General features: G+C 41.8%; 1 protein-coding gene across 3 annotated transcripts in view; it reads left to right on the forward strand.

Annotated features, from left to right (window-relative positions):
* The window catches only part of LOC104438458 (probable serine incorporator), a 114,726-nt gene that overhangs the window by 34,790 nt on the left and 61,812 nt on the right, over positions 1-18,124 (forward strand). For 2 of the 3 annotated variants that reach the window (XM_039309462.1, XM_039309463.1), the window contains exon 12: positions 13,887-13,960. In XM_039309462.1, the coding sequence (XP_039165396.1) occupies positions 13,887-13,960 (74 nt within the window). Of the gene's footprint in view, positions 1-13,886; positions 13,961-14,091; positions 14,306-18,124 lie in introns of those variants that run through there. The other variant, XM_039309461.1, reaches the window with a different exon arrangement.

The raw sequence follows: 18,124 nt of genomic DNA on the forward strand, positions 1-18,124 counted from the left end.
CAACGGGCATTGATTCTCAATGTTTTCAGGTGCTCTCCTGAATTGGCAAAGCGTCTCCACTAACTTCGTTGAACTTACAAGAAAATTGATTTTTTTTTTCAAATGCAGTTTAGAAAAAACGACTCGGGGAGCGAACATGACGTTCCATATGACTATGGCTTCTTCCATTTCATTTTTGCCACGGGAGCCATGTACATCCCATGAAAAAGTATGCTTCCCCTCTTGCAGATGTTTATCTTACACTGACTGTTTGCATTTTTATTTCTTAAGATAATCATTTTTCTTGTCCGTCCTGATGCCACATTTCCAGCATTGGATGTGGCTACTATAGGAAAAACCCTTTCATCATCGCCATCAACATCTGTTTTGGTGGAGCTTCTATCAAGTTGTTTAATATGCGTTCCTACATTCGCTTCTTTATCACTTGTAGTAACAGTAATGCTAATCATTAGTGAAGATTTATTGTAGCTTCTTCACTGGCTCATATTTTTCAAGGGAAAAGCCGGAGTACCCTTGACAAGGAAGAAGTCCTTGACTAGAAAGGCAGTGATCTCATGCTCTTGCTAACGTCCTTTTGCAGGTGGACTATTGATGTGGGTTGGACAAGCACTTGGGTCAGGGTTGTGAATGAATGGCTAGCAGTTTGTGTTTACTGCAAGTACCCAAAGAAGCAAAGATAAATCTAGACTGCACAAACCTCTGATGCCTCTTTTGAAGGTACTTCATCCCAAGCGAAGACTATGTTAAAGTCAGATTTCTAATGCAATAGAGTTCAATCTTAATGCAGTGTGGATGCTTGTGGCTCCAATGCCATGGAAATGCAGAGAATTTGGTGGAATTCCATGAGAAGTTTGGAATGTCTCGAAATTCTTTGGCTAGTGTTGGTTCGATTCAGTTGCCATCCATGCAACTAGCATAGGGAGCTGTCCTCGGAGGCTCGACTCAACCAGAAAACCAACTGTGACCAGAAACTAGAACTTGATCCATTTGTGGGGCGAAGTCTATCTGCAGTTGAAAAAAAGGGAAAAGTAGAAAATAGAAAATGGAAGGTAGTGGTTGACAAGGCAATGCATTTTGCCCCTGTGGATATACTCTCATAGGGATGAATTTGGTTTTCTACCATACGAGAGATCGACATGCCAAAGAGTTTTGTGGTATAAAACTTTTTTAGCTGATTTCGGTGCATAGAGCATTTGTTTAGCTGAGTATTGAGTTCACTACTACTATCTCAGTAGAAAGATGCGACATTTAACCCTGAAACTTTCTCAAGGATTATACTAAGTGTGTAAAATGAATACGTGTTCACAAAATCTTATTCAATAATACATTCTCCCAGCAGACGAAACCTATGTACACAAAAGCAAGAAATATGAATAGTCAAGACTTTCTTAAACAAAATCTCGAACTGGTAAATTTCGGATACTCCACCGGTTTAAAACTGATGGACCCATCATCGAGCGCAAGAGGGCATTTTTGTAATTTTGCACGAAACAAGCTTTCTTGGCCAAAGTCAGTTTAGCCGCTATATTAACTATTAATGGAGTAATCCCTGATTAAATGTTGCAAATCATGTTCAGGGGCCAAGGATATACGTGGTTGACTTGCGTGGTTACATAGGCGTTTCAACAAGGTAAAGTTTCTTTTACCACTTTCATGAATTTTTTTTTTTTTTTTTGGTAAATTTTACATCGCATGATAACCGAGAGGAAAAGTATTATATCATGTTGTGGCCCGTACTTAGAGCATGAATGAAAATAGATTATCTTGAGGCATGCTATTTCATAAAGCTGGATTAGTTGCTGGATGGATTGTCAATTTGGTAGTAATTTTGGCTATGCACTGAAAATGTATGTGGGTAAATTAGTCAAATAATATGTTAGTATGTTGAATATGATATGTGGATATAGGATCGATGCTCATGATCGGCCTAGGCATTGGAATATGATATAGGTCCATTGACTGGTTATTTCATGTGAGTTAATTATAGCCAATTTAATTTTTGGGATTTACCTCGTTGGCTGCCGGCTGTACGGGGGTTTCCAGGTCATAAAAAAAAAAAAAAGTAGTTTCTGAGCTTTCTCACATGGTGAAGTGTGACATTAGTGTTTCGACGTGAGTAATAGATTTGATATTAATATGTTGAGATTTGAGGTGATATATAATACATGATGTTGCATTATGTGATTTATTTATTTTTTGGTCGAAACATTATGTGATTTAAATGTGAATATTTGTGTTAGTTTGATATGCTGTATAATCGACATAAATTCTGCATCAATCATAACTTGATCCTATAGAAGTGGTGATTGTCGGATGCAGAACCATATGATTTTCCTCACCCCCTTTATCACAATTTCAGGGTCAAAAAATGAGGAAAATTTATCGAATGCATGTGGAGAGCAATTTGAGGGTAGTAGGAGACTTTACTTCTGGATACGGACTTCGGAATTGGGACAAAAATATTTTTACATAACCAGAACGAATTCTTTACATAAACTCAGGATGAATATTATCATGAAGACTGATGATTCCTTTAGGACTTCTACTCTGGCCACAATAGTAACAAGTGATAGGCTTCATGACTCATGAGAAGGAAATAAATCCTTAAACATAACACACAACTCAGTATACATGGGTAAAAAACAATCATTATTTAGATGAAATTTTCCTTGAAACGACATGAAGCAAGCTCCGCAAGCACGATTGAATCTTGCTCGATAAAACACTGAATAAAGAACCTAGAAACTTAATGTACAATGCGATCACTCCTGGAAGGTTTGCTGTCGCCGTAAAGGGAACTCTTTCATCCCCAGGACAGCTGCAGCTATGCTATTTTTCTTTTTTTATCCGGGTGTACTGACATAATGTGAAATGGAGATTTGAGAAATGCTTTTTCTCTGTATATTCATTATGTATATTTAGGTTACACTTGTACATTTATAATGTAAGAGACAAAAGAATAAAACAGGAAAAAATAATAAATGAATCTCTATTTTCCTATTTTCTTATTTACCAAAATTAATCCACGGAATCGGAATCTTCAAGATATATTTTCAACACTCCCCCTCAAGCTGGTGGCCTGTAGATGTCAAGGATACCAAGCTTGCTCAATAGATATCTATGATGTTTCCGACATAACGCTTTAGTAAAGACGTCTGCAGGTTGCTCCGTTGTTCCGATTCCTTTTGTCACCAGGACTCCATCTTTGATCCTATCCCGAGTGAAATGACAATCCACTTCTATGTGTTTTGTTCTTTCATGAAAGACTGGATTTGCCGCTAATTTGAGTGCAGCATCATTATCACAAAACAATTCAGTTGGTCCACTGATTTGTATTCCGAGATCCAGGAGTAGTCCTCGTATCCAGACTATTTCACAGGTGGCCTTTGCCATGGCCCGATACTCCGATTCTGCGGATGATAGTGAGACAGTTGACTGTTTCTTTGTCTTCCAAGAAATCAATGACTTTCCCAGCTTTATGCAGAAACCGTAATAGATCTCCTGGTCATTGGACATGTGGCATAATCCGTGTCACAAAAAAGCTGTTATCTTCATATTGCGAGTCACGAGATAGAAGTATACCAAGGCTGGACATCCCTTTAGATACTTCACAACCTTCAATGCCGCATCCATATGTGATTGCTTTGGCATATGCATGAACCGGCCGAGTATTTGTACGGCATATGATATGTCGAGTCTTGTCATTGTAAGATATATCAACTTTCGACAAGTCGCTGGTATTCTAGAGGATCTTTGAGCACCGAGTCCTTAATGTTTGAAGAAGAACTTATGTCATATTCATGCGTCGTCAATTTGACATTCTCGCTCAACTGGAATGACCGCTGGTTTACATCCGATAGACCCGCTTCAGAAACAATCTCCAAGATGAATTTCCTTTGGCGAGGCAAATTCCTTCATTGGACCGAGCAATCTCAATGCCAAGAAAATATTTTGGTGATCCCAGATCTTTGATGTGAAAGGTGGAGTGTAAATATCTTTTGAACTTGGCAACATCAGAGTCATTATTTCCCATGACAAGTATGTCATCAACATATATCAGTAGATAAATTGATGATGCTTTTGTAGTACGTGTAAACAAGGCATAATCATACTTAGAATGCTCAAAACCTGCATTGGTTAGTGCAGCAGTGAATTTGGCATACCATTGTCTAGATGCCTGTTTTAATCCGTATAAGGATTTGCGAAGACGACATACCCGAGACTCCCCCTGTCTGCGTAATCCTTGAGGAATATCCATGTAGATTTCTTCATCGAGATCACCGTGGAGAAAAGCATTATGCACATCCATCTGATGGAGAGACCAATTTCGTATGGCTGCAACGGATAAGAAGGAACGTACCGTGACTTCTTTAGCTCTTGGAGAAAAGTCTCATGGTAATCAAAACCTTCTTTTGAGTGAATCCATTGGCAACTAATCGAGCTTTATAGCGCTCAATAGAGCCATCTGCCTTGAATTTGATCTTGTAAACCCATTTGCAGCCAATCGGTTTCCGTCTTGGCGGCAAAGGGACAATATCCCATGTGTGATTCTCCATTAAAGCAGTAAGTTCGGATTCCATCGCATGTTTCCATCTAGGGTCTCGTGCCGCCTCAGCGAAGGAGAATGGTTCTTGTTCTTCAGATATGCGACTTATACAACACATATGTCCTGGCGATAACTGATTAAATGATACATATGAGCCAATGGGATATTGTGTACCGAAGAACTTCTTGCAGAACATATGTAATCCTTTGTCCATGTAGGTGGACGAGTGTGCCTTCCCGGATCGGCGATGCGGCTCGAGGATTTGTGTTGTAGGATCCGATGATTCGGGGAGAATTGGTGAGCAGCGCTGTTGTTATAGGAGATTGGGAAATGTCCTCGAGATAATCTGGCGAAGTTGCTTCGAAGGTGATAATTCCATTGATGCGGACGAAGGTGGTCACGATGATATGGGTGGTCCTAGTGCAATAAGACACCACAGTGCGAGGACAAAGAGTCATCGGACAAAAATAGTACGTCGTGTCCGATGGTAAAGAGAATTTGTGATGAAGAAACCGTTTCCTCAAAAGGAAATATGTCTTCATGGAATACAACATCCCTGCTAATGAAAAAGGTCCTGTAGAGATCTCCATAACTCGATATCCTTTACGAAGAGAAGAATATCCCATAAAGATGCACCGAGTGGCTCGAGGGCCCATTTTATCTCGAGGACCCACATTTGTTGTATAGCATAAACAACCAAATACTTTAAGATGATTATTATCAGGTTGTTTGTTGTAAAGCATCTCAAAGGGTCCTACCATTAAGAATTCGAGTTGGCATGCGATTGATCAAGTAAGCTGCTGTGACCACACAATCTCCCCAAAAATCTTATGGAATGGAAGCTTGATATTTTAGAGCACGAGCAACCTCTAACAGATGCCTATGTTTGCGCTCAACAACTCCATTTTGTTGCGGAGTGTAAGTGCAGGAACTTTCATGAAGTATACCATGGGAAGATAGAAATGTGTTGCAATCGAAGTGAAAAATTCACGCCCATTATCCGTACGAATTTTTTTTGTACAGATTTACCAAACTGATTTTTAATTATGGAAATAAAGTTTGATAGATGACCAAAAGTTTGGCTTTTCGATTGCATAAGATAAACCCATGTGGCTCAAGTGTAATCATCAACAATTGTAAGGAAGAATCGAGATCCATCACGGTGAAGAGTATGATAAGGTCCCCAAATGTCCATATGAAGTAAAGAAAAAGAATCATTTGCACGAGATGTACTTTTTGGAAAAGGTGCTCGAGATTGTTTAGCTAAAGGACATATTGGACATTTTGGATGAGGAAAAGAAGCACTTGTGACCCAATCGTTGATGAGAAAGGAGATTTTTATTTGAACCGATAGCATTACAAGAAACATGCTTATTTAATAATTCTAAATCTCCGGGAATTGTTCGAAATAGATTCCATCTACCACACTACCCAAGGCCATCACTCACGCGGTCGAATGGTCTGAAAAAGACAATTGTCGGAATTGAATGTGGCATGGCAAGAGTTATCCTCGCATACTCTTGAGACAGACAAAAGATTGAATTCAAATTCTGGAATATATAGGACATTTTTCAGGATTAAATTGGGACCAAGATGAACGTTGCCTGTTTGGGTAACATTTGTGGTGTTCCCATTTGGAAGACGACTTTGTGATAGGGGATTTTGGCATTTTATATGTGTGCGAAATTTATTTATTTTTGCATACTATGTGGTCACTAGCACCTGAATCGATAATCCATACATCAACCAAAAACGAATTCTTGTTGTATAGGAAAGTATTCGAGAATCCCGCACTTTTATCGCTAGTCTTGAGTTGATCCAGCATTTGGACAATATTCGATATTGTTCTTGAGTGATCATCTGGTGAGATGATCCATCGCCTTTGTGCAAAAACTTGGGAAATAATGGATTCTCTCTTCTTGTCATTAGGCTTTCCATGCGGCTTCCAACAGTCTCAATGGTATGATGTGGACGTTTACGGTAGCTGCAATATTTATTTTAAACCTGGAATTCTGCCCACTGACCTTTCTTGCCGACGTGGCACGATCCCGGCCGTCCGATTCTGTTGAAGCTGCGGATAGATGATGGCTGTCCGATCGGCGCGTCGATCGCGTCCGTCCGTTCAGTCTTTGAGATCCCGTCCGATCCAATCCAGCTGATCTCGTCCGTTCGTTCTCGCCGAGATCCCGGCCGTCGAGATCAGCAGCGTCTATCCGAGCCGTCCATCTTGGATCGGCGATCCCAGCCATCCATTCCAGATCTTAGATCCGAGCCGTCAGATTGAAATGATTTAGGGTTTCCTCCGGTTCTCCTTGCCGCAGCCGCAGCCACAATTTTTCTCTCCAGATCTGTGGAGTTTCCGCCGAGAGTTGCATCGCCGAAGGGAAGAACGGCCAAGCTCAGGCCTTCGCCTATCCGAGCATGTCCGGCGGCGGCCATCCGATGATGCTCATCTTGGACGGCCAAGGCGGTAAATGCGGCCGAGCGGAGGTGGAGGGTCCATCGCGAGGATTTGCGATCGGAAAGCCGAGAAGGATTCGTTTAAAATGAGTAAGAATCTCGTCGTTTCTCCCTCTCTTTAATTTTTCGGATCTTGTTGGAGGGTTTCTTGAACCTTCGAGTCGTTCTTTGGCGGCCTCAAGCTCATTCCATAGAGCGGAGGCGGTTGAAGCGAGGAGGTAACCGAGAGGTTCCCCGCTTCAACTCCGATGGGCTTGGGTGACGGTGAACGGCTTCGCTCGGTCGAGGCGTCCGTACATCTCGCAGATGCTATCCCGAGAGTTTGGGAGTCTTCGGTTGGTGGGAGTCCGGCTGCGATTTCCGGTGCGGCGGTTCCCGAGCCATGTGCGAACCGATTGATTGCACTTACGCCCTGCCGTTGAAGATGTTCGTCGGCCGGAAAAGGAACGGCTCCGTCGAGGAAGCCGTCCTTGTCTTTGGTGACAAGGCGCGCCGGAGATCCCTTGCCCGAGGCCACATAATTTTCTGCTCCGTAAGCTGCATCCCGAGGAGCTTCAATTCGGGTCCATCGGCGGCGACGTGTCGAGAGGGTCGCCGGGTTCAAGCCCGCCGCCGCCAACCGGAAAAACAACGGCGCATATCCGGGTTGAAATCCCGGGTAGGGATTCGTCCCATGACCCGGGATAGATTCGGTTCCCTGACCCGGTGGCACGTATCCGGGTTGAAATCCCGGGTAGGGATTCGAACCCGGGATAGATCCGGATCCCTGACCCGATGGCGTGTATCCGGGTTGAAATCCCGGGTAGGGATTCGAACTCGGGATAGATCCGGATCCCTGACCCGGAACGAATCTGGATTCCTGAGCAGAATTCGTCTGGCCTGATGTCTCTATGGGGCTGTTACGGACTGCGACGGCCCAAAAAGGAGTCTTGGGTCCATACTTGTCACGGCAACGGGCCAAAGTGCGATTCCACACTGTCCATATGCTGGAGGAAAGGTTGGAGGCCACTGGACTGGGCCGGAGATGTGGCCCGACGCTGGAATCAATTGTGCAGAAAGGGTTTCTTCTTATGGATGAACAGAGGTTCGATCGCCGCCAAGAGATACAACCGGATCTGAGGTAGGTGTCTCCTCTGTTGAGGAATTCTCAACATTCTTCGTCATGGCACCAAAAAAAAATTGAATTCCTAATCGTTTTGCTGGGCTGTTTCGCAGGTAAAGATTATGCAAGAAGAGGCCAGAAAAGGAACGATGGCAATTCAAAGAGTATGCGGAAGCTAGGTCGGGAGTATCGACTACGATACCATGACAGAATGTGAAATGGAGATTTGAGAAATGCTTTTTCTCTGTATATTCATTATGTATATTTAGATTACACTTGTACATTTATAATGTAAGAGACAAAAGAATAAAACAGGAAAAAATAATAAATGAATCTCTATTTTTCTATTTTCTTATTTACCAAAACTAATCCACGGAATCGGAATCTTCAAGATATATTTCCAACATGTACATCCTTGGTAGCTCTCGGCCATGATCCCAAGAGCTGTACGTACTAACGAATGTTTCGAGTTTTTCCATTGAGTAAGGACATTCGACGCTCTCTGATCTTCTGATAGGCCAAGCTAACCATCTTGCTTCTATTTTCATTTCACAAGATAGAACCTTCAAACCATCCAGAGCCATGCGAAGCCCGAGAGTAAGGTCCGGCATGCGTCCAAGCTTATTAAAAATTTGCATATGCTGAGAAGGCAACGGCAACAAGTTCAAAACCTGCAGACAACGGTCACAGTACCTCTGGTTGCGTTGTCCATAACCCCCATCTTTACTGGCAATTTTAACCCCTAATAATGGATTTTTTGGGGACACGCAACAAACTTGTAAGCCACTTCGAAAACAGAAATTCATTGCCCTAATTCTTTCCAACAGGGAGACCAGACTGTAGATAAGATTTTCAACTTCTCCCATTGGGCAGGCTGATTTTACGATCCCACAGCCAAACAGGATGGCCTCAGTCGTTGAAGCAGGACATCTTGTCTCTGAAGCGTTAAATATTGTCGAGACAGAAATCTCTTTGATGTAACTAGGCATGCATTGGAGACAAACACTGTACTCTGTCTGAATTATCCCGCACTCTATAAGCAAGTCAATAGGATCTTCAGAGAGTCTCAGAAAGGATCCCAGCTCCCCTCCACTCATAATCTTGCCATATAATTCAGATCTTTGAGCACTCAAATGACTGGTGGATCTTTTTCTGCAGTTTTCCAGTTTGAGCTTTATGGTGCTACTGTTAATCTTTACCACTACATTCTCCAGGTTTTCAATCGATAAAGGTAGTCCTCTAATCAATGTGCCGGAAAGATCCAACTCTACCAATGATTTCAATAGCCCTATTGCGTATGGAAGTTCTTTTAGCCTTGTAGAATTCATCAAAGACAAGTACTTAAGATCCACTAGCTCTGAGATTTCCTGAGGTAGTTGATCAAGTCCGAGATCTTCCATCACTAGCCTTGACAGACCGGTAAGTTTACCAATCCAAGATGGCAAATTATAAATGTATTGGCACTGAATTAAGATAAGCTCTCTCAGGGAAGATAGACAACCAATTTCCTTTGGCAAATCTTTTAGACGAGGACACCATTTGATCTTCAAGCACTTGAGTTGCTCCAATTTTCTAATTGAGCCATCAATTTCATTCAAGTTCTCACAATCTCTGATTATCAATCTCTCTAAATTCAAGCATCCAATGAAGTCTGGTGTTCTAGTTAGAAATTTGCTACCTTTGAGATTTAATACCTTCAGTTGACTTCCCATCTGTAAAACAATCAAATTAGTATCATCAGAACACATTGGATCAAGGAATTACAGCATGTCATCGTATGAGGAGATTGAGTAAATGCATGGACTGAGATCTTACCATGATTTGGACCCATCCGCTCCACTCGTCTATGATAATATTACCCGAAAGCTTGAGAATAACTAGGCTCTTCAGCAAAAAGTTGTTTGCCTGAAGTTTTGAAGGGCAGTGGCGCCAACAAAACCATCTTAACTCTGGAAATATATTCTTAAAATCTCCAGTGAAGTTTCCGCCGTCCATTTCAAGGAACCTTATTTTCGAAAGATCTGCGAAGTCTTCACGAGTAAAGTTGTGTCTAGATCTCAATTGTGCAAGCGCTACTACATTATCTGTTCCCTGATAAAATAAACCATAATTAGTGAGCACAGGCATCAAGTTATATGATGAACTTTGAAAACATGGAATATAAATCCTCTTTGATTTTTTCCTGTAGAAGAAAAGGCTGATTTTGCATTGGTTCTTACCTTTCTTTTCTGCACTATGTCTAAGGCCATCTCATGTGACCACAATCGGCTCCGCCCTTCGGGATTTATAATATTCTCCCGACGAACGATTTCTCTTCCGAGATCTCTTAATTGATCATGCATCCATATTCTATCGCCATCAACAATCTTGATCAATGACTTACGAATGAGGACCCGAAATTCAACATCTGGAAAAAAGGTTGCAAGATTCCCACATATAAAATGCATTGGTTTTCTCTTCATCACAAAGAAGCATGCGATATCCAGAAAAATTTGTTTCGTATCATCCTCCAGTGCATCGTAACTTATTATTAACTTTTCTAGAACTTCCTTTTGGGGGACTTTCTTCAACTTCTTCAATGCACCATCCCATGGTTCATTTTTTATGGTACGGAGATACGAGCCTATCACCCCAATAGTCAAAGGGAGTCCTCCGGTTAAAGCTACAACTTCCCTTGAAAGATAATCAAAATCAGGTGGAGGTGAATCTGTGCCAAAGGCATGCTTGCTAAAAAGTTGTAGAGCATGATCAGAACGTAACTCTTTCATTTCATAAGAGTGAATCTCCATGGGCTGCGTGAAGACTCTTTCTTCTAACCCTTCCACCTCGGTACCAGTGTTTCTAGTCGTGATAATGATCCTACTTCCTGGACAAAACCAGTTAGGTTTTGTTACCAGTTGCATGAGATGATCACCATCATTCACATCATCGAGAACGATCAAGACTCTTTTGTTAGGCAGTCTATGTTTTATCATATTTACTCCTTCGTCTATGTCAAAGGTCTCTGGACGTGCGAGGTTGAAAAGGTCCCGCAGTAGTTTCTTTTGCAATTTTACAATGCCATTGAATTGGGATGATGATTCTCGAACATCATGAAGAAAGCTCCAACCTTGAAATAGAGGAGAGAGTTCATTACAGACTATGTTGGCAAGCGTTGTCTTTCCGATGCCACCCATGCCGTAAATTACGACAACTCGGATATCAGCACAAGTGGGATCTAACAACTTCTTAAGGTCTTCTACTCTGTCCGTTATTCCAACCAAATCATCACAACCATTTCTCTCTCGTGTTATCATCCTACCAGAAACCTCTTCCTTGATATCTTGAATGACTTTGCCGTGGCTGTCATATTCGTGAATTTAACGCTTAAGATGCTTAGGATATTATATAAATAGAATATCCATCAGAAGCATGACTTATAAATGGCATACATTTAGGGTTAACCCATCACCAAAATAATAATAATAATGATGATGTGGGTGATGATGATGATGATGATAACGTGCCTAAACAGAGCATAGAATGGTACAATAAGTAAATCAGCATTACCGTTGGCCTTTAACCTTCGGTCCCTTGATTTTAGCAAACTTTCTTAAAGCCTCCTTCCAAGGCTTCACTACATGACGGCCTCGCTCCTCCTCATGCCTCCGTAAGGCGTCTTCGTACAGTTTTGTTTCGAGCTTAAGATCCGGGTTCCACGTCATAGAATATCGGAAGGATCTCATGCCCTGTTGGTCCTCCCAAAGAATCTGGATATGCACACTCCACCATGTGTGCGAGCTCGCAGAGGCACCATCTACTCGAAGCATATCCCGTGGAGAAGATGGATATGTAGATCTTGGAGTCCTCTATTGCTTGCAGAATCTTCCCCCCAATCTCCTCGCCCTGTCGGATTTCTTCGTCGTCCATAAAAACCCGGAACCCTGAATTGGTCAGGGACTCATGGAGGCGATCTGCAAATCCATCCCGAGTGTCGGGACCTCGAAAACTCAAGAACACGTCGTAGTTGAAGCCTTTTGGGCAATCACTTCTACTACTACTACTGGCTGTTCCTGAGTGGGCCCCTTCATCCTTCGTCATTGGAGACATGACGAAATACAGAGCGTCTCTGTTTCCTCAACCTCTGGTTTTGCAATTGCTTCACGTAGACTGGCTTTTGCTGTTCCCGAAAGTGTAGTTGATCTGAAAAAGCTTCAACATTCAACACTACTCAAGGGCCAAATGAACCACCATCCATTCCACCACAATCAACCCTCCCGGCTATTTCAGGAAACTATCATAGGACTTCCGGCCGCAGGAATCCCCCCACGCACAAGGGCCCAATATTTCGTATCGGCGGACGGCTCCCAAGAAACCTCCCAAAATCATGAACAACCGGTCCAGCTCCCCTCGCCAAAAAATGCCCGCTCGCCACTAATCGCAGTACCTCCGAAAGCCAAAACTCAGCCAAAAAAGCCAACAGGAAAAAAGAAATCATCAGCTGATCGCCATCGGCAGCGGCATCCGCTCGCCTCGACGGACGCAGCCGCGAGACGGACGCCGGAACGGCCCCGGAGCGAGGGGGGAATCACTTGCCTCGACGACGCCCGGCCGCTCCGATGGGGAACGCCGAAAAAGCCTAGGCGCCGTGGGGGAGGGGATCGACGGGGGTCGGGCTCTCCCTTCGGCCGGAGGAGGAGGGCGCGCGGAGCGATAGAGTGTCGATATCGCAGGAAGGGGAGCGACGGAGAGGATTCGGTATTTACAGGTTTTAAAGAGATAAAGTGGAGAGAGACAGAAGAAAGTGGGGGCCTTGTGACAGACGAAAAGAACATAAACGAGAAGGTAAAAGAGATCGGGAGAAGGAAAGAGAAAGGAAGAAAGAGGAGCCAAGCGTCTCGACGACTTAAATCAGGTACCGCTTGGTAATTAGTTAAATCCCTTATTTATCTAATCAAAATAATTTTTGGGTTAGGATATAAATTCGAAATTATGTGAAATTTAAAAGGTCCGATTTTTAGTTGTTACGCTGTAGAATTTCAAGGAAGGGTCGTGCAGCCGTCAAGTTTGATGGAAATTGATTTGAAATAAAGTTTAATCGAAACGAAAATCTAAAATTTTGCCATGAAGTTCTGCGTTGCTGGCATCTTTGACTCGTGGAGTTCCGTCATTGCCCCAGTCTCATCACAACCTTTTCAACAGGCATTGATTCTCAATGTTTTCACGTACGCTCCTCAATCGGCAAAGCATCTCCATTGACTTCATTGAACTTCTAAGGAAATTGATTTTTTTTTTTTTTTTAAATACAATTCAGAAAAAACGACTCGAAGAGCGAAGATGACATTCCATATGGCTACGGCTTCTTCCATTTCGTTTTTGCCACGGGAGCCATGTACTTTGCTATGCAACTGATTGGTTGGAATTCTCATCATCCCATGAAAAAGCATGCTTCCCCGCTTGCAAATGTTTAGTTTGCATTTCTATTTCTTAGGATAATCATTTTTCTTGTCCGTCCTAATGCCACATTTCCAGCATTGGATGTGGCTATTATAGGAGAAACCCTTTCATCATTGTCATTAACATCTGTTTTGGTAGAGCTTCTATCAATTTGTTTGTTATGTGTTCCTACGTTTGCTTCTTTAGCATTTTTAGTAATAGTAATGATATTCATTAGTGAAGAGTTAATGTAGCTTCTTCACTGGCTCATATGTTTCAAGGGAAAAGCCCAATCCCTTGACAATAAAGAAATCCCTGACTAAAAAGGCAGTGATCTCATGCTCTTGCTAATGCCCTTTGCAGGTGGACTATTGATGTGGGTTGGACAAGCACTTGGGTCAGGGTTGTGAACGAATGGCTAGCGGTTTGTGTTTACTGTAAGTACCCAAAGAAACAAAGATAAATTTAGACTGCTCAAACCTCTGACCCTCTTTTCAAGGTACTTCATCCCAAGCGAAGACTGTGTTAAAGTCAGATTTCTAATGCAATGAGTTCAATCTTAACGGAGTGTGGATGCTTGTGGCTTCAATACTATGGAAATGCAGAGAATTTGGTGGAATTCCATGAGAAGTTTGGAATGTCTCGGAATTCTTTGGCCAGTGTCGGTCCGATTCAGTTGCCGTCTATGCGACACAAGTTCCAAGTGGCAACTAGCACAAGGAGCTGTCCTCGGAGGCTTGAGTCAACCAGAAAACCAACCGTGACCGGAGACTGGAGCTTGATCCATTTGTGGGGCAAAGTCTATCTGCAGTGGAAAAAAAGCAAAATGTAGAAAATAGAGAATGGAAGTCAGTGGTTGACCAGGCAATGCCTTTTGCCCCTGTAGATATACTCGCATAGGGATGAATTTGGTTTTGTACCGTACGAGAGATTGACATGCCAAAGGGTTTTGTGGTGTAAAAGTCTTAGCTAATTTCAGTGCAAAGAGCATTTGTTTAGCTGAGTATGGAGTTCATTACTACTATCTCCGTAGAAAGATACAACATTAATTCTAAAACTTTCTCAAGGATGATGCTAAGTCTATAAAATGAAATGGTGTTCACAAGAACTTATTCAATAGTACACTCTCTAGCCAACGAAACCCATTATTCAAAAGCGAGAAACATGAACTGTCAAATTTTCTTAAAAATAATCATGAACAATTAATTTTTGGATAATCCACCGGTTTAAAACCAATGAACCATAATCAAGCGCAAGAGGGCATTTTTGTAATTTTGCATGGAATTGGCTTTTTTGCCCAAGTCAGTTTAGCTGCTAAATTAAGGGAGTAATCTCTGATTAAATGCAAGTACGTCATCGGCTTAGGAAAAGAAATTTGGTCTTGCCTTAGGAAAAAAGAAATTTGACTGACGTCATTGATTGTCATCAGAAATAGTTCTAAAACTTTTTAATTAATTTTCCTTTTTAAATTTCTAAAACAATAAAGAGATTTCAATAGCTAGCATTACTGAAATGAACCCCATGCAAGAAAATTATAAAAACAACACTAGAATGTGTTATGTATTTTGTCTTATCGTTTCTTGATATATGATAAAAACCAACAATAAAGAATACTATCAATCAAACAATTTAGTTATTAAATGTAATATTAATATAACATTATATGATCCCAAATAGTAATGACAAACTTATTTTTGTGCATTGTTATCCATTGATTTCATCTCATTAACTTCATGAAGTGACAAGATAGACAGCATATTTCACAGAACTCCCCTAATTTATCTATCTCCCATATAATTTTCATTCACTCTCTCTATGGTATATATGATATTACATTTCTTTTTTGATTTATTTTACGTTATGTGATATTAAAAGTTTAATGTACTATATTAAACTTTTTTTCTTCTTTCTGCATATATAGCACCGGCATAAGTCCAGTGATATATAAAATTCCTCTATCTCATCAAAACAAAGAGTGAAAGAACACCAATATCATATGCTTATCTTCTATTGTTAATTCTTCAAGTAGGATAGTGGTTAAAGCCTTCGCTAACCAACAACGTTTAAAATCAAAATTCCTAAAAACTCATGGGAAAAAAACTTCAGAACTTGAAACCATTACCGCTCATGTGATTGATCAATGCAGTCTACTATGGATACAAGCTCCTGGAGGCACAACCTACTCCTAGATATCCAGCCAGTGGAAGGTTTTGTTTCTTCTAGGATGATTCTTCCACCACAAATGAACTCATAAAGGCACTCGATGAGTTTGGTGTGCAAGTCGGATCCTCAAAAGTGGATGGGAATGTTATAGTCACTACTTATCATTGTCTCTAATGAATTGACATTTCCGTTCATTGGAGGAGCTGTATAGAGATTAATTTTTTAAGTTGCAAGTGATTCCTTCTTCTGGTTTTTCCATCTAATAGTTTTTTTAAGGTTTGCAGACCATGTAAGACAATTCATTAACACACTAAAATTTGGCGTTTTGTAGAACTAGTCCAATGGACTAATATCAGGAACTGATTAGCAAATCATCTCAGGAATGGAATTGATGTGTAGAATGAGTCCAATTAGGATTGATTATTGACACCCAAATTTTTGTTGACATTTTACATTGCAAAATATATAAATTTATAAATGATGCAAAAAAGAAGAAAAAATGAAAAAAACAATGAAATCAAATGAATAAAAAACGAATGGGCCTGCATGCCCGACACACTTGGCATAAACCTTGGGCCCTCCCCCCTAAAACACTTCTCATTCGGCCCATCCTTTCTTTTCTTTTTCCAGCCCATTTACTTTGTATTTTCAAAGCCCACGAGAGCTTAACAAAGCCTATAGCCCATATTAATTCTTCCTTCTTTGGCGCAACTCGCGTCTGTGATGCAAGAAGGTGATGGCCGATGAGAAGGAAAATCTGATCGCCGGAACTCATCGCCGGTTTTCAGGGCTTCGACTGAGAAGAGAGGTCTGCTCGAGAGAGAGAAAAAACCAGAGAAAAAGACGCTGGGTAGAGAGAGGGCCATCGAAGGACGAGAGACGTGCTGGAGAGATGGAAGGCTGGACGCGCACTCAACAAAAGGGGGCGATTCTTGCTCCTTCTCGTTCTGGGGGCTAAAAACACAGAGGAGAGCGCAGAAAAGGGAGAGGAGCTCGGCTGTTTTTGCAGAGAAGAGGGAGTCTTCGGCAGAAGAAAAGAGGAAAAAACAGGGAAAGAGAGAGCTTGAGGGTGAGCAACCGAGAGAGATCGAGAGAGAGAGGGAAAGCAGCTCGATAAAGGAATCTGGTAGAGAGCAGGAGAGAAGCTTGGCCGTGCTCGAGACCCCGTTTCCCGGCGCTCTTTTACCGGGTAAACTTTCTTTCTTTTCTTTTTTTAAGCTCATCGGACCGAGGCTCGCGGTTCTTCAGTTCGCTCGAATCCCGACCCCGGCCGTGCTCCATTTTGTTGCCTCTGGACCCTGCTCGGTTGTCCATATCCATCTCAGCCGCGTTTTGATGTCCCCTCGAGTTATCGCTTGCCCTCCGGTCGACGCCCACCGGATGCTCGACGAAATGTCTCTATGATACTCACGTAAGTCGTGTTTGCCTTGCTGAAACCGCAGCCCCTTGTGTTCATAGTTTGTCAGTTTTACGAGTCATTGTCACGATTCCTCGCGTCTTTCCTTCATTACGTTCACTTTCGTGTGCGTGGTGTGTTTTGCGTCCATCGTTCTGGTGATGGATGGTGCCCAACCGTGACTTTCGCAGAGGGTGAGAGTGGATGGTGGGCAAATGAGGAGCGTTGGGTTCTGCATCTTCAGTAAGAACGGTGAAGGTTTAGTCTTAATCTTGCTGGCTTTTGCTTAAGATGAGTGCATACGTTCGTGAGAAGTAAGGATGGGAGCAGTGAGGAAGATGACCCAAGTTCGGATCAGGTGGCTGGGCCGAGTTGTGGAGACGGGCTGGAGGTTAGATTGGCAGAATGGGCCAGTTTAGGCTGGGATGTGGGTCAGATATCATGGGCTTGAGAGGTTAAGAATTATGGGGTTAGCAAACAATAGAAATTGGTTATATCTGGACTAGGCCTAGGGGGTGATCCGAATTCCCGACCCAACCGGGGCCTCCAGGTTTCGGTTCAGACCCATATCCATTCCCGAGTCCGGTCCGGGTACCTTTTTCGAATAAAAATTTTAAAATATCTTTTTTATAAAAATAATCAGTTAGAAATTATTATTATTAAACAGAAATTCCGTTTTTTTTTTTTTTTTTAAAGTCAGAAAAAGCCTTAAAATAGCTTGTTTTGGGCAGTCTTCTCTTAACATTGTGGGGAAATCGTTGTTAAAGAAAATTGTACAACAAAGATTGAACAAGCCGTGAGCTTTACTTTAGGGTTTCAATTGTCCTTAAGGACAATCGCCTTTAGTTGCATACTTATGTTGATTTCGTCTTCCTTTTAATCTAGTTAGGATTGACATTTATCTTTTTCTTAGTAGTAGGTCTTTGCTATCTCATGCAATTTATTTAATGATTTTCTTAAAATTGCTATTTTTATGTTAATTATTGTACACGTGCATGATCACCTCACATGTTAGTGGATAGGTATAAAACTAATCCAAATT

Source organism: Eucalyptus grandis, chromosome 3 (genome assembly GCF_016545825.1).
Source record: "Eucalyptus grandis isolate ANBG69807.140 chromosome 3, ASM1654582v1, whole genome shotgun sequence".
NCBI classification, from domain to species: domain Eukaryota; kingdom Viridiplantae; phylum Streptophyta; class Magnoliopsida; order Myrtales; family Myrtaceae; genus Eucalyptus; species Eucalyptus grandis.